General features: G+C 48.9%; 1 protein-coding gene across 2 annotated transcripts; it reads right to left on the reverse strand.

Moving 5' to 3' along the window:
* Positions 1-5,035: 5,035 nt before the first annotated feature.
* FBXO46 (F-box protein 46) lies at positions 5,036-22,842 on the reverse strand. Of its 2 annotated transcripts, XM_048502210.1 has the most exons (3): positions 22,765-22,837; positions 13,331-13,418; positions 5,036-7,421 (listed from the first exon to the last, which is right to left on the reverse strand). In XM_048502210.1, exon 3 carries the CDS (start codon positions 7,325-7,327, stop codon positions 5,333-5,335), a length of 1,995 nt encoding a protein of 664 aa, XP_048358167.1. In that variant the 5' UTR covers positions 7,328-7,421; positions 13,331-13,418; positions 22,765-22,837; the 3' UTR covers positions 5,036-5,332. The 2 variants fall into 2 exon arrangements, with proteins under 2 accessions (XP_048358167.1, XP_048358168.1); XM_048502211.1 differs by lacking the exon at positions 13,331-13,418 and having other exon boundaries at positions 22,765-22,842.
* Positions 22,843-25,018: the final 2,176 nt, after the last annotated feature.

Here is a 25,018-nt window from a genome sequence, read left to right on the forward strand (position 1 = left end):
TATTTAGGATATTCCTATGTTGCCTTTTCAGAGTCCTGCAGACGTTTTGCTGGTGTTAAAGACCTGAATTCACTTAGAGCCAGCGTGGTGTAGTGGTCAAGAACGGCGGACTCTAGTTTGGAGAACTGGGTTCGATTCCCCACCCCTCCACATGAGCAGCAGATTCTAAAATGGTGAACAGGGTTTGTTTTCCTGCTCCTCCACATGGAGCCTGCTGGGGTGACCTTGGGCCAGACGCAGTTCTCTCAGAACTCTCTCGGCCCCACCAGCCTCACAAGGTGCTTGTTGTGGGGAGAGGAAGGGAAAGGAGTTGGTAAGCCACTTTGAGGAAAAGCTGGGTACAAATTTAAACTCCTCTTCTTAGCTCTCTCTTCCACTCCCAGCTTTCCTGACCTAAAATACTCCTTCTTATTCCACACACCCACACAAGTATTTGCTGTTAGGGAACACATTTAGTACCAGTTTTCCCTTGGTCAACAGGCATATACCAGCCTCCGAGAGACGTTTCCATTCAGAATGTTGCTCCAGGAGAGGGAACAATTAATCCTACCCCTCTGAACTTGACATCCCTCAATGTCTGAAACTCTTCGCAGCGCACCAGAAAGCAAATGATAGAACCTCTGCAGTATTGCAATTGACTCTGAGCATGTGCAGTTATTCCTACCCTCCAGAGATGAAGGACAAGGATAATACAGCTCCTTCAACTGCATGTCAAAGATACACCTGCAAAAGCGGGCCGGGAAACTTTTTTTAAAAAATTGAAACTGTGGTTGCGTAAACTCACTGCCAGTTTATGTGAGCACCCTGAGCAGACAGCAGCTTTCCTGGTTTAAGAACATAAGGACAAGCCTGCTGGATCAGACCAGAGTCCATCTAGTCCAGCTCTCTGCTACTCGCAGTGGCCCACCAGGTGCCTTTGGGAGCTCACGTGCAGGATGTGAAAGCAATGGCCTTCTGCGGCTGTTGCTCCCGAGCACCTGGTCTGCTGAGGCATTTGCAATCTCAGATCAAAGAGGATCAAGATTGGTAGCCGTAGATTGACTTCTCCTCCATAAATCTGTCCAAACCCCTTTTAAAGCTATCCAGGTTAGTGGCCATCACCTTCTCCTGTGGCAGCATATTCCAAACACCCATCACACGTTGCGTGAAGAAGCGTTTCCTTTTATGAGTCCTAATTCTTCCCCCCAGCATTTTCAATGGATGCCCCCTGGTTCTAGTACTGTGAGAAAGAGAGGAAAACTTCTCTCTTATTTATTTGATTACATTATCGTAGAAGCGCTCTGGGCATCTTCTTAGCTCTGCCCACCCCTCCATCCCCGCAGAAAGCTGGACTCTGCTCGGGTCAAAACGGCAGCATAGGATTTGGGAGATCTCCGCTCGAATCTCCTCTCTGTCATGTCTCTACTTGGAGACCTTGTGTATCAACCACTCGCTCTTTCAGTCTAACCTACCTCGCAGGATTGTCATGCGAGTGACACAGAAAAGGGTGAATTGGTTAAGCGATCCTAAACTCCTCTGGAAAGCAGGGCAAAAACGCAAGTGAAGAAGTCGACCCTCTCTCAGCAACGGGACAATAAGCGAAATCCAACTCCAGAAATCACATTCTTTTTTTCTTTCCTGCAGTTTAATTTTTTTTTTAAATTCCTCCACTGAACAGTCATTTGAAAATGTCACACATGTACAGAGACAAAAAACAGGCATATAAATACCGGCGTGCTCAGGGATGGAGGGGACGGGGGAGATGGCAAAGGGACGCTTTCTGCTCTTTGCCAGCTTCTGTAACGCACGGGGCGGCATGGGAAGATGCTGAACACAGGCCCAGTCAAACATGGGAAGGCGGTGAGCGGAAACGCCAACCCTGCGACCATGCCAGGAATACAAAGATACTGGAGAAAAACTGGTACCCAGGGCTGATGTAGAGGCATACGTGGCGCTGTGGACCGATGCACAGTGTAAGGGCCTAAAGCACTTAAAGGCCACCCGTGGAAAGGGGCGGAGAAACGGGGAAGCTGCCGATTGAAAAATGGGCCTGAAAGTCTGCATAAACCGGAGCGTTGACAGCTGCGCGGAAGCGAAACGTTTGAGAAGCCGCGATCTCTTTGGCTCACCCTGGCTGTCGGTTCGGCCGAGGCTTTGGGGTGATGATCGGGAAACGACAAGGCAAACTTGCTTCTCGTGGTTCGGAGAAACAGGACGGCCAACCTCTCTATACCCTTTTTCAACGAGAAGAACTAATCAGAACTGTAACTTCGTCTGCCTTGTACTCCAGTGGTGGTGAACCTTTGGCACTCCAGATGTTATGGACTACAATTCCCATCAGCCCCTTCCAGCATGGCCAATACATAAAAATACATCTTCCCGGCTCTCGGGCTTCTGGCCACCAGAAGTCATGGTGGGACAGATACTGGAAGAGGCTGATGAGAATTGTAGTCCATAACATCTGGAGTGCCAAAAGTTCGCCAACACGGTACTGGACCATCTCCACAAAGTGGAGCATTCTAAAACAAAGACGGTCCAGTTATGTGGCGGATGGTGACAATTCTGCTTAGTTCTTTTTGTTGAAAATGGAATAGGTAGGTACAGTCTGGGAAGCGATGACATGGTGTTTGGGGGCGGGGGGGGTCATGACCCCCTACAGAAGACGTTCTCCAGTTCTGGGACACTCACTGGAGCATGGAATGAGGGAGAAAGTGAGACGTGTTATCCCAGAGATGACCGGTGCTCCTTACATGGGGCCCCATCACATCATTATCCTTGTAACAGCCCAGAGGAACTCCAGAGGTCAACTCCTTTGCTTGGGCATTTTAAAAAAACAGTAAGAAAGAAGCCCTGGGCTGGGAGTTGCCCCCCACTCCCCCAAACTGCATTATTGTACCCGCACACGCGCCATCGAGACGGCAGCCGAGCAGAGATGACGTGGGGTTGAACCAAAAGATGCAAGATCAGCCCTTTTTCAGCCTTCGCCGAATGCATCAGCCCTTTCCCCCCGCGTGGTTCGACGGCTCCCCCCCCCAGCCAAAGAGGGGCCCCCCGCTCCGAGCCCTTTAGAAGAGATTCAAGAGTTCACAGTCCTAAGACGATGCAGCCAGGATTAAGGCAGCAGGACAAGCGGGGCAGGCCGAGGCCGTTGCGGGAGACAGACCTTTCCTTGCTGTGGAAAACGGCCCTAAGAGGCCGAAAGCCCGCCCCGCAGGGCTGTTAGGTTTGCAGCAGTTTCTAGGCAGGATTAAAGACAGCAGCATGGAGTCACTCCCCACCCGTCCGACTACTAAGCGAGCCAGCATCTGAGGAAAAACGCCAGTGGCTCCGGGAAGGAAGCAGCGGAGTAGAAAAGCGGGAGCCACGCTACGCTGCAAACTCCCGGCTGTCAGCAGAACCACAGCCGCGGAGGCGCAGTTAAGTTGCCCGAGCTAAAGGTGGGCCTCCCGCCCCGATATGTTCTTGCACGGGAAGTTCCAGTTAAAGCCGTTTGCACCGTTGTACCCGTAACCCCGTGCAGCTCACAAACAGACGCCTCGGGACCCGACAAGAAACGGAAACCGGCTGTTTACAAAACCGGTGTTGAGCATCCTCGACTCGTGCCCTAGAGACTGCCCTTTGACAGAAGGGTGAATAATTCCACATTTGAGACCCTTCCCCCTTCCAGAGGAATTACACACCAGAGTGCTCGTCCGGACTGGCCTCCGCTGGGAAAGGGGGTTTAGGTTTGTGCCAGAGACGCCTGCTCTGGCGAAAATGCGGGAACCGTTTGGAATCATGCAGGTTGGAAACAGTGGGGCCCGATTTGTGGCTACTGGGTTGGAAGGGGCCGGGGGGGGGGGGCACATGCAATTCCACAGCAAGGGAGTGCCGTGACACGTCAGACAGGGAAAGGGAGAGGAAACTGGAAAGCCGAGCTTCGTGGAGCAAAGCAGGAGGCAGCGAAGAAGAGGATGGGGCAGGGGGACAGGCCGATGAGATGGGGCAGGTGTGTGTGTGTGTGTGGGGGGGGGGGCACAGAGAGTCTTGACGTGGTCTGAAGGGGGTTAGCAGAAGCAGGACAGCCAGATCTCTTTATCGGGTAGTTATCTGCATCTTGGGAACGGAAAGAGAACGACTCTACCGTCTGCAGAGGGAGCGTGTTCAGCTAAGGACTTAAGACACAGCTAAGATTCCCTATCTCAGAGGTGGCGAACCTTTGGCACTCCAGATGTTATGGACTACAATTCCCATCAGCCCCTGCCAGCATGGCCAATTGGCCTGTCAATTGGCCATGCTGGCAGGGGCTGATGGGAATTGTAGTCCTTAACATCTGGAGCATTCCAAATGTTATGGACTACAATTCCCATCAGCCTCTGCCAATTGGCCATGCTGGAAGGGGCTGATGGGAATTGTAGTCCATAACATCTGGAGTGCCAAAGGTTCGCCACCACGGCCTGTCTTATCTTAGTGCTTTGCTTCTTTACCCACCCCCCGAATTGCAAAGTGTGGCACCCCTCTGGACTGCAATCACGAACCCAGTTGGCATCTTTTCTCCTAAGATCCTCTCTCTCTGCCAGGGCGTTGAGGATACGTTCCACCGGACTACAATTTCCAGAGTTCCTCGGCGGCAGTCGTGAGCAAAAGCACCCTGAAACCAGTTTAAATGGACAGTGCAGGCCAGCTCGGCACGAGCGCGGGATGATCTGACGCAAAGGAAACCGGGTGCCTCCTTGCGCGCCAGCGATTTGTTAAGCGTGGCAAGGGCTGGAAGCTCACAAGGGAAGAGTGCTGGGGCACGGGCGGGAGAGAGAGAAGAATGCTATCCCAAAAAGAGGTTCAGAACCAACCAGCGTCACCTGTAGGTCAAGCTTTACTTCGAGGAGACCTGTCCCGTGCCGTGTGACGGGCAACAGATGGCTTTACGGACCCCAAAGCGAACAGCCTAATGTCTGGCATTCGATTTGTTTTATCGCCCGAAACCTGGAAATGAGCTGCAACGGCCGTCAAAGATATGAGAAGATGCCCGTCTCCCCTCCCCTCCGCCGAGGCATGTCGAACAGGGAACCCGTGGCTCTTTTTGAATTTATTTTTTTTTATTCTTTATACTTCTTTTTTCCCCCTCCCCGCTTTTTCCTTTCTGTAACAGGAGGAGGAGGAGGAGGAGGAGGAAAGGGGACAAATGAAATTCAATCTGCAAACACAACCGGGGGCAGCGAGGAACAACCCCCCCCACCCCCCCCAAAACAAACCTCAACACAACAAAATTTCTCATAAAGCACACTCACACTACCACACCCTTTTGCACACAAGCACAGCGGAGAGAGAAATGAGGATCCCTTCCTCAAAATCTCCCCTCCCTGCGCTCCGCCCCTCACCTCCCGTCCTCCCTCCGGGCAGCTCTCTCCCGCAACATGTCACACGGTTGCACCCAGTTGTTGTCGTGGAGTCCCACCCGGCACCCGGGCGTGTCCTTGTCCGTTTGCCGGCAGCACATCCAGTAAGAACGTCCGTAAGGCAGGTCGTGATGATAGGGTTTGGGGTGCCAGCGGCAGAGGGAGACGTCCCCCTTCTCGTAATGTTTCTTGCACTGCTTGCAGGGGTCGTCGCGATACAAGGGGTCCCTATTCCACCGGGAGTCCGTGGCTTGCACGCCAAACGTCTCGATGATATACTTGAAATAGTGGCAGGAGCATTTTAAGGCGGCCAGCGACTGCGTGGGCAAGTAGCGGAAGATTTTCACCATGATATGGTCGGGCAGCAGCAGCATGTACTGGCGGGGCTCCAGCAAGCGCTGAATCTTGAAGCGGATCTCCAAGAAATCGTGGGAGACGTGGCGGTAGAGGCGGCACAAAGAGGTATCCGAGGCGGCCGGCTCCAGTCCAGACCCGTCGGGCCGCTCCGACCCTCCGTCGCCCGCGCTGGTGGCATCCAAAAAGGGACAGTCCCCCTCCTTGCTGTCTTCGGGCCGGGGGGGTTGGGCATGGAGGAAGAAGAGCTGTCCCGGAGGCGGGTCGTCGCAAGACGAACACAGCACTTCCTGGGTCGGAGAGCCGACGGTCAGGCACACGGTCTCCTCCTTCATATTCTTGGTGCTGTCCTTGCCGAAGAAGACGCACTGGTCCACCACGCCGGTGACGACCACGTCAACGTGGAAGCCTGACACGCAGTCCCTGGAGATGGGGCCTGGTGGGCAACCCAGCTTCTCTCCGCTGGGCCGGCCCCCCTCTGGGATAGCCTCCAGTTTGCCAGAGCTACCTTGACTCTCCCCGCAAGTCATCTCGATATCCGGGGGCTCCAAGCCAGAACCATCTGCCGCTTTGGGGGAGGCACTTGCCAGTAGGAAGTCGACGTTGTTGGGGAGGGTGTCTCGGGAAGGGCTGATGAGCTGATAGAGGTCGCAGGTGATCTTGTCTTTGGCACGGGCCGCGTTGCTGGTCGGCGAGCCCCCGCAGCTCATAAACACGCAGTTGGGGCGAGCGCCGGAGCTGCCCTCCGTGGGCGAGCGCGGCTCCCGGCTGCTGGAGATCCGGAAAGCGATGCGGACTTCGCCGGGGCTGTGCTGGGAGTTGGCCACGCACTCGGGGGACTCTCGGCACAGGCCGTTCTGCCGCAGGACGTTCCGCTCCCGCTGCTGAGATTCAAAGTGGGCCACGGCCTCGGCGACCCGGCTGCAGTCCGAGCTGCCCCCCGACGACGGCGTCTTCTTCTCCCCACCATCTCCTTGTTCTTGGTCCGTGGACACAAAAACCATGGGGGGCGACGGCGCGGCAAGGGGGCTCGGTCTGGGGTAGTTCTGCAGAGCCAGCGCCGTTCGCTGTTCCACCAAAGCCACCATCTCGGCCACCGAGAGCAGGTCAGTGTCGCCACCCGGATCGGCGTGGGACTCTGGACAAAGGCACACGTCCTCGGCTTCCTTGCTGGCGTCCTTCGCCTTGACGGGGCAGGCTTTGCTCTTGCTGGGGTCGTGCGACCGCCGCCGGCGCTTGGCCTTGGAGCTATCGCTCCCCCAGTTACCTTTGACCTTCATGGCGCTCGCCCGGCTCCCGCTGCTGCACTGGTGGGCCACGAAAAAGGCTATCTTCTCCTTGGTGTTGCCCGGCTTGATCACATACCACGTGTCCAAAAGCACCCGCCCCTCCTCCACCTGGCCGGAGTTGGGGGAGACAGCGGGGGGCGGTGGAGGCGGGGCGGGCGGGGTGTTCTCCGAGCAGGCCTCGCTCCCGCTCTCTTCCTCCTCCTTGGCTTTGGAGGCGAAGTCGCCAAAGGTCTTCTTCACCTGGCCTCCGCCGCATTGCTTGTTCTGGGAGTAGGTGCCGAAGGGGCGCGGGCACCACAGCTGGATGTGGGAGAATGTGTTCTGATCCATCGCTCTCTCATGGCCAAGCGACAGGAGGAAGGCGGCTGCCCCCTAGCTCATGACAAGCTGCTCTTCAGGAGACTCCGGGGAGATATCTAGAGACCTGCGGGGAGAGAAAGAGGCGTTATCCGGCAGGCAAAGCTCAAAAAGCAAAGTCACAATACAATACAGCAACCTTTATTAGGCATATTAAAATAGGCTCCAGAGCGTTACAGACATTTCTGGAGTACAAATCAAAAGTACGTTCAAAACACAGACAGATCAACTGTATCTAGCATTGGACGTTACTTAGAAAGTTCTGTCACTTGTAAAAGAAATTCTGCTACTTTTTCCAAGAGCACGGCCTCTGTGTTATTTATCAACAGCTCCACAACAGAGTTGTCAGAGTCTCCTTCAGGTTTGTCTAAGACCCGCCCAGGAGAGAAATTCCTAATACCCACATATCTCGGACAGTCAAGTATAATGTGAGCAAGAGTCTCCACTTGGTTTTTACAGTGTGGACAGACCCGATCCTGGAGAGGGATAGATAGGTGGCGACCCTTTGTAATGGCCGATGGGAAAGTATTGCAGCTGGCCCTTGTAAGAATCCATCTCTGTTGGGGTTCAGTTAATAGTTCAAGATATTTGGCTATGTGCCCCTGTTCTGGTACTATTCCGACAGAAAGGGGTGAGCGTGATTTATTTGCTTGCCCCAACAAGATATGGTATTCCTGTTCTAAAAGTCTGCAAAAAGCAAAGTCCAAAAGCGGGGTGGCATCTATGCTGCCAGCCCTCACTAGCACAAGAATTTAGCTTCCTGAAAATGTCAGCTTTCACTTTTAAACACAGGTTTCTTGTCCTCGTGGCCCGACAGCAACATGGGCAGTATCTAACAAAAAATTTCAGGAAAGATAAGAACGTGAAATGCTGATCACGGAACGCTTGTCTCTCTTACTGGGTTGGCTCCCCAAAAATCTTGTCGGTTTCCAAGGCAGTCCTGAACTCGAACCTAGCTGTCGCCATGCTTAATTTATTCATGTACACAGCGCGCCCAGACCTATTTGCCTCCGAATGGTATCAACTTCTCAAATCAAAAATTTACTCAATAGGTTTATTACTGGAAGATCTCTGTATGCTGACACCCAGAGAAATTTTCCAAACCTTGAAAAGTAAACTTCTAGAACAGGAATATCATATCTTGTTGGGGCAAGCAAATAAATCATGCTCACCCCTCTCTGTCGGAATAATACCGGAACAGGGGCACATAGCCAAATATCTTGAATTATTAACTGAACCCCAACAGAGATGGATTATCACAAGGGCCAGATCCAATACCTTCCCATCGGCCATTACAAAGGGTCGCTACTTATCCATCCCTCTCCAGGATCGGGTTTGTCCACACTGTAAAAATCAAGTGGAGACTCTTGCTCCCATTATTCTTGACTGTCCGAGATATGTGGGCATCAGGAATTTCTCTCCCAGGCTGGCCCTAGACAAATCTGAAAGTGACTTTGACTGTTCTGTTGTGGAGCTTCTGTTAAACAACACAGATGTCATGCTCTTGGAAAAAGTAGCAAAATTTCTTTTACAAGTGACCGAACTTTCTAAGTAATGTATACTGCTATATACAGTCTTCCTGTCTGCACTTTGAATGTACCCTTGATTTGCATTTCAAAAATGTCTGACAATGCTCTAGAACCTATTTTTAAATGCCAAATAAAGGTTGTTGTTGTTTTTTAAAAAATGTATTCATGACACCCTCCTGCTTTTCATCCCATTCATCTTATCAATGCCCATTCCAGGAACAATTTTCTAAATTTCTAAACTGCTTCCTTCAATCTGCACACCGTTCCTTTTTCTTGCATCTCGGAAATGACACCGTTCTGTTTTTCGATGCCAAGCTGATAGTCCTCACGACTGCCACAAAAAAACCCTGGCAACTTTAAAAAAAGACAGGGAAATACGGAAGGTGTCAGAGTTCTCTTTCTGGCCTGCAGCTCCTGCACGCACATCTACGGATCCGCTGGATCGTGCCTTCGTCCTGGCCTTCCCTCGTCCAACCCACACAGTGGCTGTCAGAACACAGCTTGGCACTCTGTGCCCGCTACGCAGGCTGCCAGCTCAGGTTCTATACAACTTCCTGCATAATTTACACTCAAGAGTTCACCGCAGAAGAAAAGGAAGCTGGACCACAGCCAGGATCTGACTACTGCCCTTTAAGGGCAGGGCAGGGCAGAGGCGGTCACACGGCAGCTGAGGAAAGGGGCGCTTGTCAGGATGGGGATGACACAGCACAGAAGCGCTGAGAGGGGGAAGAGACGGCCTTTCCCTGAAGACACTTTTGCACACGGTAACGCATAGGTGTCAAACTCGCGCCCCTCCACATGTTATGGACTACAGTTCCCATCACCCCCTGCCAGCATCCTGCTGGCAGGGGATGGTGGGAACTGTAGTCCATAACATCTGGAGGGGCGTGAGTTTGACACCTGTGCGGTAACTGATCAGCAGAGGAAACACTGCAAGAGGCACAGGATTCTGGGATACACTCCCGGGCGGTCATAAGAACATAAGAACATAAGAACTAGCCTGCTGGATCAGACCAGAGTCCATCTAGTCCAGCATTCTGCTACTCGCAGTGGCCCACCAGGTGCCTTTGGGAGCTCACATGCAGGAGGTGAAAGCAATGGCCTTCTGCTGCTGCTGCTCCTGAGCACCTGGTCTGCTAAGACATTTGCAATCTGAGATCAAGGAGGATCAAGATTGGTAGCCATAGATTGACTTCTCCTCCATAAATCTGTCCAAGCCCCTTTTTAAAGCTAGGTCATTCCTAAGGACATCAGAAGAGCCCTGATGGATCAGACATGTCGTCCATCTAGCCCAGCATCCTTTCTCACACGGCGACCAGCCAGTTCTTCTGGAGGTCAACCACGGGGCAGAGAGGCTGAGGCCTTCTCCTGATGTTGCCTCCTGGCACTGCTAGTCAGGTGGACTGCCTTGGAACATGGAGGTTCCATTCAGAAGAAGAAGAGGAGGAGGAGGAGGAGTTTGGATTTATATCCCACCCAGTGGTGGGATCCAAAAATGTTAGTAACAGGTTCCCATGGTGGTGGGATTCAAACAGTGGCGTAGCGCCAATGGGGCGAGGCATTAATAATTTCTCTGTTACTGTAAAAAACTCTTACTGTAAAAAAAGTTCCTAGTTTCCAGCTGGTATCTTTCTGTCCATAATTTAAACTCATTATAGCAAGTCCTACCGTCTACTGCCAACAGAAACAACGAATTCTCCTCTAATTGACTGCCTGTCAAATACTTAATACTTTCAAATACTTAATTTTGTTTCTAGAAATCAAAAGAAGGAGACTTTCCTTAAACAAGGAACTTTACCATCTTTCTAAAACAGGTTTTTAAAACAGCCCAACAGGGAGAATGATCCCGTTTTCTACCTTCGCTAACCAGCCACATAGGAAACAACAGGACTTTATGATTTTTGGACCTAATGGAATTTCTAACAGAAAAGCAGACCCAATTAGTAACCCCCTCTCGGCACACACAAAGAATTAGTAACCCACTCTCGGGAACTGGTGAGAACCTGCTGGATCCCACCTCTGATCCCACCTTTCTCTCCTATAAGGAGACTCAAAGTGCTCTCCTCGGCATGCCCTGCATTTGCTAGTAGAGCTCTTCCACATGACTTTGGGTGCTAGGTCTGCAAATAGGTCTGAGAGGAGGACAGAGGGCCACTGCGGCAACCCCAAAAGAATGGGGAAGCGATACTTTCCTCCTATGCCGTTCTGGTGGGAGGGACAGGAGCATCTGGGGGTGTTTCCACCGCATGGTAGGCCAGTAAGCCAGTTCAAATCCTCACTAAACCAGGGAAGTCTACTTGCTGGGTTACCTGAGTGAGTCACATACTAACCTACTTCAAAGGGTTGTTGTGAAAATAAAATGGAGAAGAGGAGGATATTGTAATTCACTCTAGGTGCCCCCCCTTGGGGGGGGGAAGAAGAAGAAGAAGAAGAAGAAGAAGAAGAGGAGGAGGAGGAGGAGGAGTTTGGATTTATATCCCCCCTTTCTCTCCTATAGGAGACTCAAAGGGGCTTACAATCTCCTTGCCCTTCCCCCTCACAACAAACACCCTGAGGTAGGTGGGGCTGAGAGAGCTCCGTAGAGCTGTGACTAGCCCAAGGTCACCCAGCTGGCATGTGTGGGAGTGTACAGGCTAATCTGAATTCCCCAGATAAGCCTCCACAGCTCAGGCAGCAATGCTGGGAATCAAACCCGGTTCCTCCAGATCAGAGTGCACCTACTCTTAGCCACTGCTCTTAGCCACTACGCCACTGCGTAGGTTTGTGGACATCTAAGCCTATATTAAAGATTCTCAGACCCCAGCTTGAGATACTGGGGAGACCCAAATATTGGGGAGGGCAGCAAGAAACAAATTAATGGGGCTGTACTCTAATGTTGGAGATGGTAAACCTGCATTTGAACTGTACCATCTACAAATGGGGGGGGGTGGGGGGTGAGGGCAGGGACTAAGACTCCCATGGCCTAAGGCACTTCCAAACCAACCTCCTTGCAGACAGAAAGTTAGCAAGTAAAGACAAAGAGTTCTAGTCCAGCCAAAGCTTCTGCCCAAAGATCAGTATCCCAGGCAAATGAATTCTGCCACATGAAGTGCTTCAGGTAGGGAGAAACAGAACAGCCCTAGTGCCTATTTAAACCACCATAAGAAGCATCGATCTTCTGGCCCCAGCTAGAAAGTTGTCCCCCCCTTGCCCTGTGGGGCAAACGTCTCTAAATGCTTCCCAGCAAATAAATATGGCACATCGGTTGCTACTTCTGACTCCCCCCCTACCTGCAACAGGTAAACGCTTCTCCCTCTCCCCAAATTTCTCCTGACCCTGGTCACTTCAAAGTTGTCTTTCGCTCCGAAGCAACTAGGGGAGGGGGCCACACGAGATTACTTTAGTGGGGAAATTCTTCGGAAAAGCAGACTGCTCTCCGCAGGGGGAGATCGAGAAGACCCTCCCGCACAGACTAGGACAGCGATGGCGAATCTTTTCGAGGCCGAGTGCCCAAACTGCAACCCAAAACCCACTTATTTATCGCAAAGTGCCAACACGGCAATTTAACCTGAACACTGAGGTTTTCGTTTAGAAAAAAACGGTTGCTCCGAGGCGTGCGTTACTCGGGAGTAAGCTTGGTGGCAGTCGATGGCTTTGCTTTGAAGCAACCGTGCAACTCTTCCAACGGGTGAATCACGACCCTAGGAGGGTTTGCTCAGAAGCAAGCCCCATTGCCAGCAACCGAGCTCACTCCCAGGTAAAGGATCGCGCTTTAGTTCTTCGCATGAAAATCAGTGGGGTTTAACAGCGCTTAACAGGGTTACCTACACTGCTTCCCCAAAACTAGGTCTTAGGTTTAATGCTAATAATCGAGCCCAGCGGCCCAGGCCAGCCTAGATGTGGGGGGGGGGGGGGCACTCTGTTTGCGTGTGCCCACAGAGAGGGCTCTGAGTGCCACCTCTGGCACCCGTGCCAGAGGTTCGCCACCACTGGACTAGGAAGTGCATTCTGGTTTAGGAACGCACCCTGCTTTTTGCAAAATTGTTTGCAAAAATCCACATTTTAAAGGGGTCATGTTTTTTGGGGGGGGGGCAGGGAAAGAGATGGGATCCCCCCCCCCCCCCAAGCAAACCCTCAGCAGCCCAAGTGCAGGGAAGCTGCAAGGGACCAGGTCACGTCAAGCTGGGCCATCTGGGTCGGCCTTCCGGCCTGGAACCCCCGTCTCTTTGGGTAGGGCGGTGGAAGTCTGTGGATTCCGCACGGGAGCATGGCCGAGGGTGGGCGTGTTGAGCGCGCCCGCCCCACCACCCACGCCTGGCTCCGCTGCACCAGCTGCTTTGAAGCGCTTCGCACTGGGGGCTCCCACCGTGCAGCACCCCCTCTCACACCCACCGGACGCAGAGCCCCGTTGCAAAAACAACCACAACAAGCCAGCTGCCAAAGCCCCCCAAAGGGGAAGTTTCCTTACCTGTGATCCCAAAAGAGAGAGGGGGGGGGGGATGCTATCTGGAAAAGGAAGGCCTCCCCGTTGCACCCTACATCCCTGCTTTGGGGGCCTGGAAAACAAAATATATATACATATATATTTTAAATTAAACCCACAGGTTGCAATTCAGAACCCTCTTTATTTTATTTTTTTGCAAACACAAGGAGAAAGGGGGAGGGTTCCGGGTGAGCAAAAAAAAAACAGGGGGGGGTGTACATTGGATTTTCTTGGCAACCCCCCCCCCCTCCTGTCTGGGGAGGGACGGCTGGGTCTCTTAAAGGGCCAGCATCCCCATTCCACCGGCCCCTTTTATGCCCCCCTTGCAATACAACAAGAGCCCTGGATTCTCTAGATTGCAAACATCCCCCCCCCCCTTTTTCCGGGCTCGCGCACGCGCACGGACATCACGGGGCCAGCCGCTGCCATTTGTTGACAGACATATGCATGGAGGCGGGCAGCCAATCGCAAAGCCACGTTTGGGGCATGCCCATATATGGATGACAGCAGAGTCTCAGCCTACCCAGGGTTGGATTCCCCCCCTTCCCCCCCGTCCCTCTCCCAGTTAGGGACCGTCTTGCAAATCATGCTGTAAATGAGCAACGGAGGAGAGAAGGGGGCAGAGGGAGAGATGGGGCGTTGCTTTTGGGAAACTGTCCGCACGCTGCGGGAAAAAGAAACGTTTTATTGCAAATGCTAAGAAACCAGGGAACCACCCGGCTACTTTTAATTTTTTTTTTGATGTATTCATTATTTATTCATTATTCTGATTGCTATTTTTTAAAGTGCATGTTTCAGAGCCAAGCCAGGCATTCGGAATAGAACATTAACGTGAATGTTTCTGTCCGGGACGCTCGGCACTGAATTGAGAGAAGGGCGGCGTTTCTTGGCCTGACTGTTTTTCCTTTCACTCCAAGGAGCACGACATCCTCACAACAACCCTGCGAAGTAGGTTAGGTGGCAATCATTGCAAAGAAAAATCACTCAAGGTTAAGAATGCTGGCAAGTCACTCATTTACGTGCTCGGCACTGAATTGAGAGAAGGGCGGCGTTTCTTGGCCTGACTGTTTTTCCTTTCACTCCAAGGAGCACGACATCCTCACAACAACCCTGCGAAGTAGGTTAGGTGGCAATCGTTGCGAAGAAAAATCACTCAAGGTTAAGAATGCTGGCAAGTCACTCATTTACGTGCTCGGCACTGAATTGAGAGAAGGGCAGCGTTTCTTGGCCTGACTGTTTTTCCTTTCACTTCAAGGAGCACGACATCCTCACAACAACCCTGCGAAGTAGGTTAGGTGGCAATCATTGCAAAGAAAAATCACTCAAGGTTAAGAATGCTGGCAAGTCACTCATTTACGTGCTCGGCACTGAATTGAGAGAAGGGCGGCGTTTCTTGGCCTGACTGTTTTTCCTTTCCTCCAAGGAGCACGACATCCTCACAACAACCCTGCGAAGTAGGTTAGGTGGCAATCATTGCAAAGAAAAATCACTCAAGGTTAAGAATGCTGGCAAGTCACTCATTTCACGCTGCTACCGGCACTGGAATTGGAGAGAAGGGCTACGTTTCTTGGCCTGGACTGTTTCCTTTCAATTCACTCCAAGGAGCACTGACATCCCTCACAAACAACTCCTGTGAAGCGGTAGGTTAGGTGGCAATCATTGCAAAGAAAAATCACTCAAAGTTAAGAATGCTGGCAAGTCACTCATTTACGTGCTCGGCACTGAATTGAGAGAAGGGCAGCGTTTCTTGGCCTGACTGTTTTTCCTTTCCTCCAAGGAGCACGACATCCTCACAACAACCCTGCGAAGTAGGTTAGGTGGCAATCATTGCTAAGAAAAATCACTCAAGGTTAAGAAAAATCATTTACGTGCCACTCTTTGTACAGCCTCTGAAGTGGGCTCTTTAAACCTGCACCTGGTTTTCAGGCAAGAAAATCTTCTACCCTACAGCTCTCTTCAAAAATTACAAAAAAGGTATTTTTTTCCTTTCCACCCAAAGAAACTGTTTGCAAAGGCACAGAAATTACTTTGACTCAGCCTATTGCTGGATGGGTCAAATCGTGCAAGTTCAAAACTTCTGTGTGACTCAAAAGCTTGTATACGCCAAGTCTGGGGCAGGTTTTGGAGGCCTTGACTAGTACCTTCAATAGGATATGAAGATATACACATGAACATACAACCAGTGGTGGCGAGCCTATGGCGCTCCAGATGTTCATGGACTACAATTCCCATTCGCTCCTGACAGCATGGCCAATTGGCTGATGGGAATTGTAGTCCATGAACATCTGGAGCGCCATAGGTTTGCCAGCACGGACATACACCCAGCAACTTTCTTGTGGTGGGGTGGGATTTGGAGCTAAATTTATGGTCCTTTGGGGGACAAGATTGCAAATATAACAGCATGGATTTGGACCTTCCTGCGCGCCGAGTATGCAGTTTTGCAAACAGCTAAATCCCGGTTCCTAAACACATCCCCTGTCTACATTTACATAGATTTTGCCAGGGCCAATTCAAGATTGAATATTAAGTTATATTAGATTAAACCTTCTTGGTTTTTTTTTATTAGGTGTAAGGGTTACATAGGATAGAAAACTATTAAGAAACAATATTTATAGAGTAACAGAATGTACTAATATAAAACACTTATTATAGACAAACTTTTTTCCTTTTCTTTAATTGTTAAATGAATTAAGAACAGTCAGGTGTAATAGCGAGATTCTAGAACAAAGTATATGAAATAGGTTGAAGGGGAAGTTTCTACAATTGTCTTTCTTTATAACAGCTTCTGAGATTTATCGGTTTGGATTGTATAGAACTTGTTATACAGTCATAGCCGTGGAAGCTTGACATGTAAAATATTTGTGTTTGTTGTTGTTTGTCTGTTATTTGTTGTTCTATGTGGGTGTGTTTGCTACATGCCCTTTTCTTTCTTTTTTTAAAACAATAAAGTATATTCAAGCAAGATTTCTTTTCAACTGATCATCAAGTTGTTTTACAGTTTCAAAAACATGTATTCCGTTGTTGTTTTTAAGACATTGCTGTGGCAGAGTGTGCTAACATTTGATGTTATAATCGGGGGTCGGGGGTGGTGGTGGTCCGTCTTCTTTGGTTCCAATTTCAGCCAGCAATTGCGAATAAGCATGGCAAAGTTCCGAAAAGATTGATGGGCTGTGATCAGTGTTGACAATAATAAAAATTCAAATGGGTAAAGTGCTTTCTGAACGGCTGAAGTGCCTCACACACATGAGGACACACGATCCTGATCCTTATACCGGTCTAGCCTCATCTCCAGATTGTGGGAGAGAGACAAAGGAGACCTAATGAATTCACAGCGAAAGAGAGATTTGAATGGGAGACTTCCCCTCTTTACAGCATGCTCCTAGCCCAGTGATAGCGAACCTTTTCCAGACCGAGTGCCCAAACTGCAACCCAAAACCCACTTATTGATCGCAAAGTGCCAACACGGCAATCGAACCTGAATACTGAGGTTTTAGTTTAGAAAAACCGGTTGGCTCCAAGTGCGTTACTCGGGAGTAAGCTTGGTGGCAGTCGGTGGCTTTGCTTTGAAGCAACTGTGCAACTCTTCCAACCGGTGAATCACGACCCTAGGAGGGTTTACTCAGAAGCAAGCCCCATTGCCAGCAACAGAGCTTACTCCCAGGCAAAGGATCGTGCTTGACTTCTTTGCATGAAAATCAGTGGGGTTTAGCAACGCTTAACAGCGTTACCTACACTGCTTCCCCAAAACTAGGTCTTAGGTTTAATGCTAATAATTGAGCCCAGCGGCCCAGGCCAGCCTAGATGTGTGTGTGTGTGGGGGGGGTGACTCTGTTTGAGCGTGCCCACAGAGAGGGCTCTGAGTGCCACCTCTGGCACCTGTGCCATAAGTTCGCCACCACTGTCCTAGCCCTTACCAGCTTACCCGAGAACGCAAAAAGATGCAGCCTGTAAAGAACTTCTCAACCACCTCAAAACCAGGATGGCCGAGAGTCCCAAGGCCGATCGAAGAAAGTGCCTCTGCGCAGGAAGAGCGGAAGCGCTCCGCTGCTGATCTCCTGCCAAATGTCACACTCAAAACTAAATCTCACCATCAACCGCTTTGCCTGGAACTGTGTAATTAACCCGTGTAAGTCTCCAACGCAGAGCAAGGCAAAGAAAGTTTACAGGCTGGCCGCACTGATAAAGTCGAGGCGAAAACTGCACAGGGTACAGAACTAAGCGCTCCCGGGCATTGCTGAACAACCTGATGTGCGAACACACCCCTGTAAGTATTTCCGAGGCCTTTGATTTCGGAGCTCTAATTGCATTCCACCTTTCGCAACTGTGCGGCAGAACGCTCTCCGACAGGGACCTTCCTGTGCCGGCAGCTGCCGAAAGCCGGTTAGGAAAATGTCAGGATTTTACACTCTTCAAAACGGCATTCCAGCAATAGTGATTGCGGGGTTGTCTTGTGGCTCGCGCCCAGGCTATCCTAAACTTCCTGGGTGGAAGAGTGGCAGGCAAGCAAACTGAAATAAACTTTATTCATTCCATTCCATTTCCAGCAGTAGACATGATATACAACCAGAGGTGGGATCCAGCAGGTTCTCACCAGTTCCCTAGAGTGGGTTACTAATTATTGGTGTGTGCCGAGAGGGGGATACTAATTAGGTCTGCTTTTCCGTTAGAAATTCCATTAGGTCCAAAAATCACAAAGTCCTGTTGTTTCCTATGTGGCTGGTTAGCGAAGGTAGAAAACGGGATAATTCTCCCTGTTGGGCTGTTTTAAAAACATGTTTTAGAAAGATGGTCAAGTTCCTTGTTTAAGGAAAGTCTCCTTCTTTTGATTTCTAGAAACAAAATTAAGTATTTGAAAGTATTAAGTATTTGACAGGCAATCAATTAGAGGAGAAGTAGTTGTTTCTGTTGGCAGTAGACCATAGAACTTGCTAGAATGAGTTTAAATTATGGACAGAAAGATACCAGCTGAAAATTAGGAACTTTTTGGTTTACAGTAAGAGTTTTTTACAGTAACAGAGAAATTATTAATGCCCCGCCCCCGGAATGCCCGGCCCCGCCCTCGTCGTGCCCCGCCCAGCCCCATTGGCGCTACGCCACTGTTTGAATCCCACCACCATGGGAACCTGTTACTAAAATTTTTGGATCCCACCACTGTATACAACCCTAGTCTGTGGCTATTGTAACACAAAGATCACCGGAATAAAGTATCACAGGGTCACAGTGCATACACTCACAAATGGGTGCTCTTCTGGATGCTGGCTTTGGCCCTGGGGATTCTGATTACTGATATCTGGAGCATGGCATATCCAGGACCCCAACAGAAACTCAAGCCCCCAAAGTCCAGTTTTCTTCCAACACCTTCCCTGCAGGACAATTTAGCTTCCTCTGCAGTCAAAACATAGACTGCACTCTAGAGCAGGGGTCTGCAACCTGCGGCTCTCCAGATGTTCATGGACTACAAATCCCATCAGCCTGGCTAATCATTATAAAATTCTGGTTAAATATTCACTACCGAAGCTCCAGAAACTCAATTGACCCAACTTACCTTGAGTGAACTCCACCATTCAAAATGGTGCACAATAGTTACAGCAAAGATCGAGGAACTGGGTTATGACAGTGACTCCTTCAATATGCTAACCTTCACTGAAACTTTTGCCCTCATTAAAGAGAGGCTGTTAGCAATGGACTATCAACAACTGCAGAGCTTGGCAAATAAATCTTGTTCACCGACAAATATGTCAATTCCTTTCACGCAGGGAGACCCAGCCTATTATATTACAGCGCTCACAAATCCCATACACAGGAGAGCCTATATGCTGGCTAGATTTAACATCATGCCATCTCCGCTGCACAGAGGAAGACTTAAAGGTCTTCCAAGCGATAAGAGGTTCTGTCCCTGTAGCATAGGACAGCTGGACTCCATCCCACACATTCTCCCGAACTGCTTATTATACCAAGAACTCCGATCCAGCCTGTTATCCCAAGCTATAGACCCTGTGATTGATTATACTGAATCAGATAAGGTACCAGTAGTTACGCTTTTAAATTGTCAGGATTTTCATTGTTGCCTTATAGCGGCAAAGTTGTTGTCAGAAGTTTGTAAGCTGAATGTATGACAAACGCGAAGTTTTTTACTCTTCACTTTTTAACTGGAACTGTAATTTTATACTATCGTGTATATGCCAATAAAGGCTTATTGAAATTAATTAAATCCCATCAGCCCAGAACAGCGGGTGTCATTTTTGGTTCCCCTCTTCCCTCGCCAGAGGAGTCACTCCCTCCTCCCTTTGCAAACCAGCCCAATGCTCCCACCCCTGGCCGCCAGCTGTTTTTCCCACCAGCTGTTTTTCCTGCTTTCCCCAAGGGGGGGTTGCCATCTTCTCCAAGAAGAGCACTAAATGAGGGGAGCGGGGTTTGGTACACGATACTATAGTAAACAACAAAGGCGTGAACTGTACCAGATATAATTCCATTAAACACACTATTCTGTTGCAGAATAAATCAAACAGTTTATAATCACTGCTCGTTGTTTTCTCTATAGTAACTGGACTTATTTGAAACACAGTTTTCCCTATATGACAAAGGTCAAGTTTACACCTCAAATCAAATAGATTTCCAACCAAAAAGTAATCCAACTGGATTTTTCAGTGCAAAGAATTTCGGTACAAATATCTCAGTAAACAAAGGCGTAAAGGAAGATTGTGTGTTCACACCGTACCTCTTCAATCTTTTCATCAGCGATCTGGCTCTTCATCTAGGGGGGTTTGATGGTCATCCACCCAAGCTAGGAAACCATCCGACCCCTCGTCTACACTATGCCAGTGGCGGCGATCCTATGGCACGGGTGCCAGAGGTGGCACTCAGAGCCCTCTCTGTGGGCACGCACAAACAGAGTGCCCCCTCCCCCCACACATCTAGGCTGTCCTGGGCCGCTAGGCTTGATTATTAGCATTAAACCTAAGACCTAGTTTTGGGGAAGCAGTGTAGGTAACCCTGTTAAGCACTGTTAAACCCCACTGATTTTCATGCGAAAAGCTAAAGCGTGATCCTTTACCTGGGAGTAAGCTCGGTTGCTGGCAATGGGGCTTGCTTTTGAGTAAACCCTCCTAGGGTCGTGATTCACCCGCTATTGAAGAGAGTTGCAAGCCGGTTGCTTCCGCAAAGTAGAAGCTTCGTACCTCCACTACCACCAAGCTTACTGCATCTGATGGTAACGCACACCTCGGAGTCAACCATTTTTTCTAAACTAAAACCTCAGTATTAAATTAAATTGCCATGTTGGCACTTTGCAATAAACAAGTGGGTTTTGAGTTGTGGTTTGGGCACTCGGGCTCGAAAAGGTTCGCCATCACTGCTCTATGCCAATGACACTCCAATTCTATTCCACAGTCAAATTGGCTTAAAATGTTACCTCCAAGAATCCAGCTACTTCTGCCAACAAAATTCACTTGCCATTAATTTTGACAAATCCAAAATAGTTATATTTGTGAGAAGATACTTGTGAAGATACTTTACAAATGGAAGGTTGGCAACTCAATCTGGTGAGACACTCCAAGTATCTAGGTCTAAATTTCCATTATAACATGAAATGGACGACCCACAGAACACAATCAAACTAGCTAAATGTACATCTTAGGCCCCTTCTGCAAATGCAGAATAATGCACTTTCAATCCACTTTCACAACTGTTTGCAAGTGGATTTTTCTATTCCACATAGCCGCAAAGTGCATTCAAAGTGCATTATTCTGCATGTGCGAAAGGGACTATTCTCATTTCTGCTTTCATCAAGGTAACCGATTCCAGTGGCAATGCGTATCTTTAACGCTAAAGTGATCCCACAACTACTTCACACACTTCTAATCTGGATCCACACCTTTTCTGATGAGGCGGAGTGAAATCAGGCCTGATTTCTACACCAGTTTGGCTGGCCAAACTGTGTTAGACACATGACAATTTGTGCTGAGACCAGAAAATGGCTAGTTGATACGAGAGCTGGGATCACTACAATCAAATATTGGTTGAAAATACATTTCCAAGACACCGCCCCCAAGCCTAATCACACACATGCTAGAGCTAGAAGATATCCACCTTCCCAGCTGGTCCAAGAAGATATGCCAAAAGGTTGAATATATACAAATTGATCTCAGTCCTAGGCTCTCTTAGATGTACACTCTAGCCTAAGAATAGTTAAGCAAAGACTAAAAGTTAATGAGGAACAATTACTGCATCCAGCTGAACCAAAAATCTGCTCTCCTTAATTCCTTGGTAACTTGGCGACCTAATTCAAAATATCTTTCTACTCTAGATACACTTTATCTTCGTAAAGCTTTCATGCAAGCTAGGACGAAGGTATTTCCCTTATCTGTCCTGTCTGGTAGATTCCAACAAATCTCTTATTCAGAAGGACACTGTACCTGTGGAGACAAAACTCCTGACACAGTGATGCACATTCTTTTGGACAATCACCTTTATGACAAACTAAGAGACACATTCATATGACCTATAACTGCTGTTAAGAAAAACTTTAGAGTCAAACTTTTTAAAGTTCAATGTATCGAACACAATCTTTCACATTCTGCTTCAAAAGCACGTCGTTTAATTTATGCCAATAAAGGTTTGAAATGGAAAAGTACATTTTTTCTTAACACAACTTTAGGCATAAACTTACCCTTTGCTGCGTATGTAAAACAGCATATAAAGCCAGTTACCATAAGGAAAACAGACCCAAGAACAGTGTTGATAAACAGTTTTAATTTATTTTGGAACATACACTGTGTTTAATAGAATTATACCTGGCATGGTTCTCTCCTTGCTACCTTCTGCAAGCAACACCAAACACCCCACGGCTCCAACGCTATGAAACTGCAGTGCTCTAAATTCAGTGGCAATATCCAGATACAAATTGCAGACAATATTAAAAAAAATGCTAAGATACAATTATACAAAAGCCGGATTCCACTGTGACAACGTTACACTATCCAGCCACACAAAAAGATGCTTTGTTGGTGGGCACATTATTTGGCTCTTAAGGCTGTGTGTAAATAACATCATGCCAGCCCGCAAATGCACAATATTGCAATTGCACAATATCATGCTAGGCTGCACAATATTGCAAATGCACAATATCATGCTAGGCTGCACAATATTGCAAATGCACAATTTCATGCCAGACTGCAAATGCACAATATCATAGCACGGCGCAAATCCACAATATTGCAAATGCACAATAACACGCTAGGCTGCAAATTCCCAATTTTAATATCCTCCATAGCAAAAGCAGAAGCATTTCTTCAGTTGTGCCTCTCCAGTTTTGCCTGAGAAGGAACGCCTAGCGGTTGCAAGCACAGGAGCAGGGCCTCTGCCAGCATGTGGCAACCCTCATGCCTTCCCTCTCCCTGCTGGCCCCTCCCATCTCTTACCTCCCCTATCTGGGCCAGGTGGGCAACTTCAAGTGGCTCCGTTAGTGCAGCCGCCGCAGCAGGACCCTTGGCTTCCGGGTTAATCACGGCGCATGCCCGAGCCCTCTTGGAAGGGGCCAGTTCCGGGCCTGCCTCCCGGCCTGCTGGCTCCGCCCACTCCCCTGCCTCAAAGCGCAAAGGCTGCTGGGGGTTGTAGTTCTACTGCCCTCCCTCGCTCTTTGGGCGCCGCTTGCTTGCTGCAGGTGGTGAAGTCCGCTTCCAGGTGGCAGCAAGGGGAGGTCGGGGGGAGGGCGGTATACTACTACTACTACTACTACTACTACTACTACTACTACTACTACTACAACAACAACAACAACAACAACAACAAAACAATAATAATAATAATAATAATAATAATAATAATAATAATAATAATAATAATAATAATAATAATAAACGAGGATTTAAGGATTGAACTACAAAGACTCTGGCACAAACCAGTAAAGGTGGTCCCAGTGGTGATCGGCACACTGGGTGCAGTGCCTAAAGATCTTGAACGGCACTTAAAAACAATTGGCGCTGACAAAATCACCATATGTCAGCTGCAAAAGGCCACCCTACTCGGCTCTGCACGCATTATTCGTCGATACATCACACAGTCCTAGATGCTTGGGAAGTGTCCGACGTGTGATGTAATACAAAATCCAGCATATTGATCTTGCTTGCTGTGTGTAACTGTTTTGTATAATAATAATAATAATAATAATAATAATAATAATAATAATAATAATAATAATAATAATAATGATGCTGGGCTTCTGCACGTGCAAAGTTGGCCGAAGGGTTTTTTAAATGGTTTAAGAGCAGGGCAGTTCTGAGCATGTACAGAGTTCCATTTCCCTCCTGACAAAGCAGGGTTGTTTTTTAACAGTCGCTAGAAATAATGCTTCGGACATGAACTGAGTGCCTTTTTTTATTGTGGCAGTACTTTTCAAAATAAATAATAGAAGAAGAAGAGTTGGATTTATATTCTCCCCTTTCTCTCCTGCAGGAGACTCAAAGGGGCTTACAAACTCTTTTCCCTTCCCCCCCCCCCTCACAACAAACACCCTGTGAGGTAGGTGGGGCTGAGAGCGCTCAGAAGAACTGTGACTAGCTCAAGGTCACCCATCTGGCATGTGTTGCAGTGCACAGGCTAATCTAGTTCCCCAGATAAGCCTCCACAGCTCAAGCAGCAGAGCGGGGAATCAAACCCGGTTCCTCCAGATTAGAGTTCACCTGCTCTTAACCACTACTCCACTGCTGCTCCTTAGGGTTTTCAACCTCCGGATCTCTCAGAACCTCCCATAAATTCAACTGCTCTCCAGACAACAGAGATTAGATCTCCCAGAAGAAAATGGCTGATTTGGAGGGGGGCCTCTGTGGGGTTGTACTCAAAACCTGTTCCTTCCAGGTTCCATCCCCAAATCTCCAGGAATTTCCCAACTGGGCAACCCCAAATCTTATAAAGAGACGGGGCTTCGCAAAAGCATTGGCCCTGTGTTGTGACAACTGGTGACATCTGATTCAGGCCAGCGAGATTCTAGGTGGTCCACACCCAGTTTGCAGAGTAGGGCGTGTTTAGAAACCACATGGGTCCACCTTTAGCATAATCTAATCTTTCTGTTCCAGCAAGCTTATGACTTTGTAATGCATTTTACAGCAGGAAGGAAAACCTTACAGAAAATCAAAATAAAACCTAAATTCTACTAACATTATATATCTATCAAAACTATATTACAAACAAAATAATTCTGCGGAGGCGAAGCCTGTCTCACTAACCTTTTGGAGTTATCTGAAAGGGGACAGGAATGACCAGACACAGTTTATTTGGATTTCGAAAGGACCTTTGGCAAAGTCATTGGGGTTTTGCAAGTGCCTGTCACAACTCAGTCCTAAAACGGTTAACTGTTTGTATGTAAACAAGTTGCTCAAGCCACTGTTTATGACCTGATCTATTGATTAGCTGTTGGTCAGTTCAGATAGCCGTTGCTCACATGTTAGTGAGAATGTACATCAGAAGTCATAAAGTTAACTTGGTTTCTTTGTCCAAGAATAAGGTGACCAGATGGTCACCTTTGTGAACCGGGGCGGGGGGGAAGGCGGCCCCGCGTGCGCACCACCAACCGCGAGAGCATGCCCGGCCTTCAGGGGCTTACCGTTTCAGCCCTGTCACAGAGCCCGGATAACAAGCCCCAGAAGGCCGATAACTCCTGCGACCGCACGCGCAGGA

Source organism: Sphaerodactylus townsendi, linkage group LG06 (assembly GCF_021028975.2).
Source record: "Sphaerodactylus townsendi isolate TG3544 linkage group LG06, MPM_Stown_v2.3, whole genome shotgun sequence".
Lineage (NCBI taxonomy): Eukaryota > Metazoa > Chordata > Lepidosauria > Squamata > Sphaerodactylidae > Sphaerodactylus > Sphaerodactylus townsendi.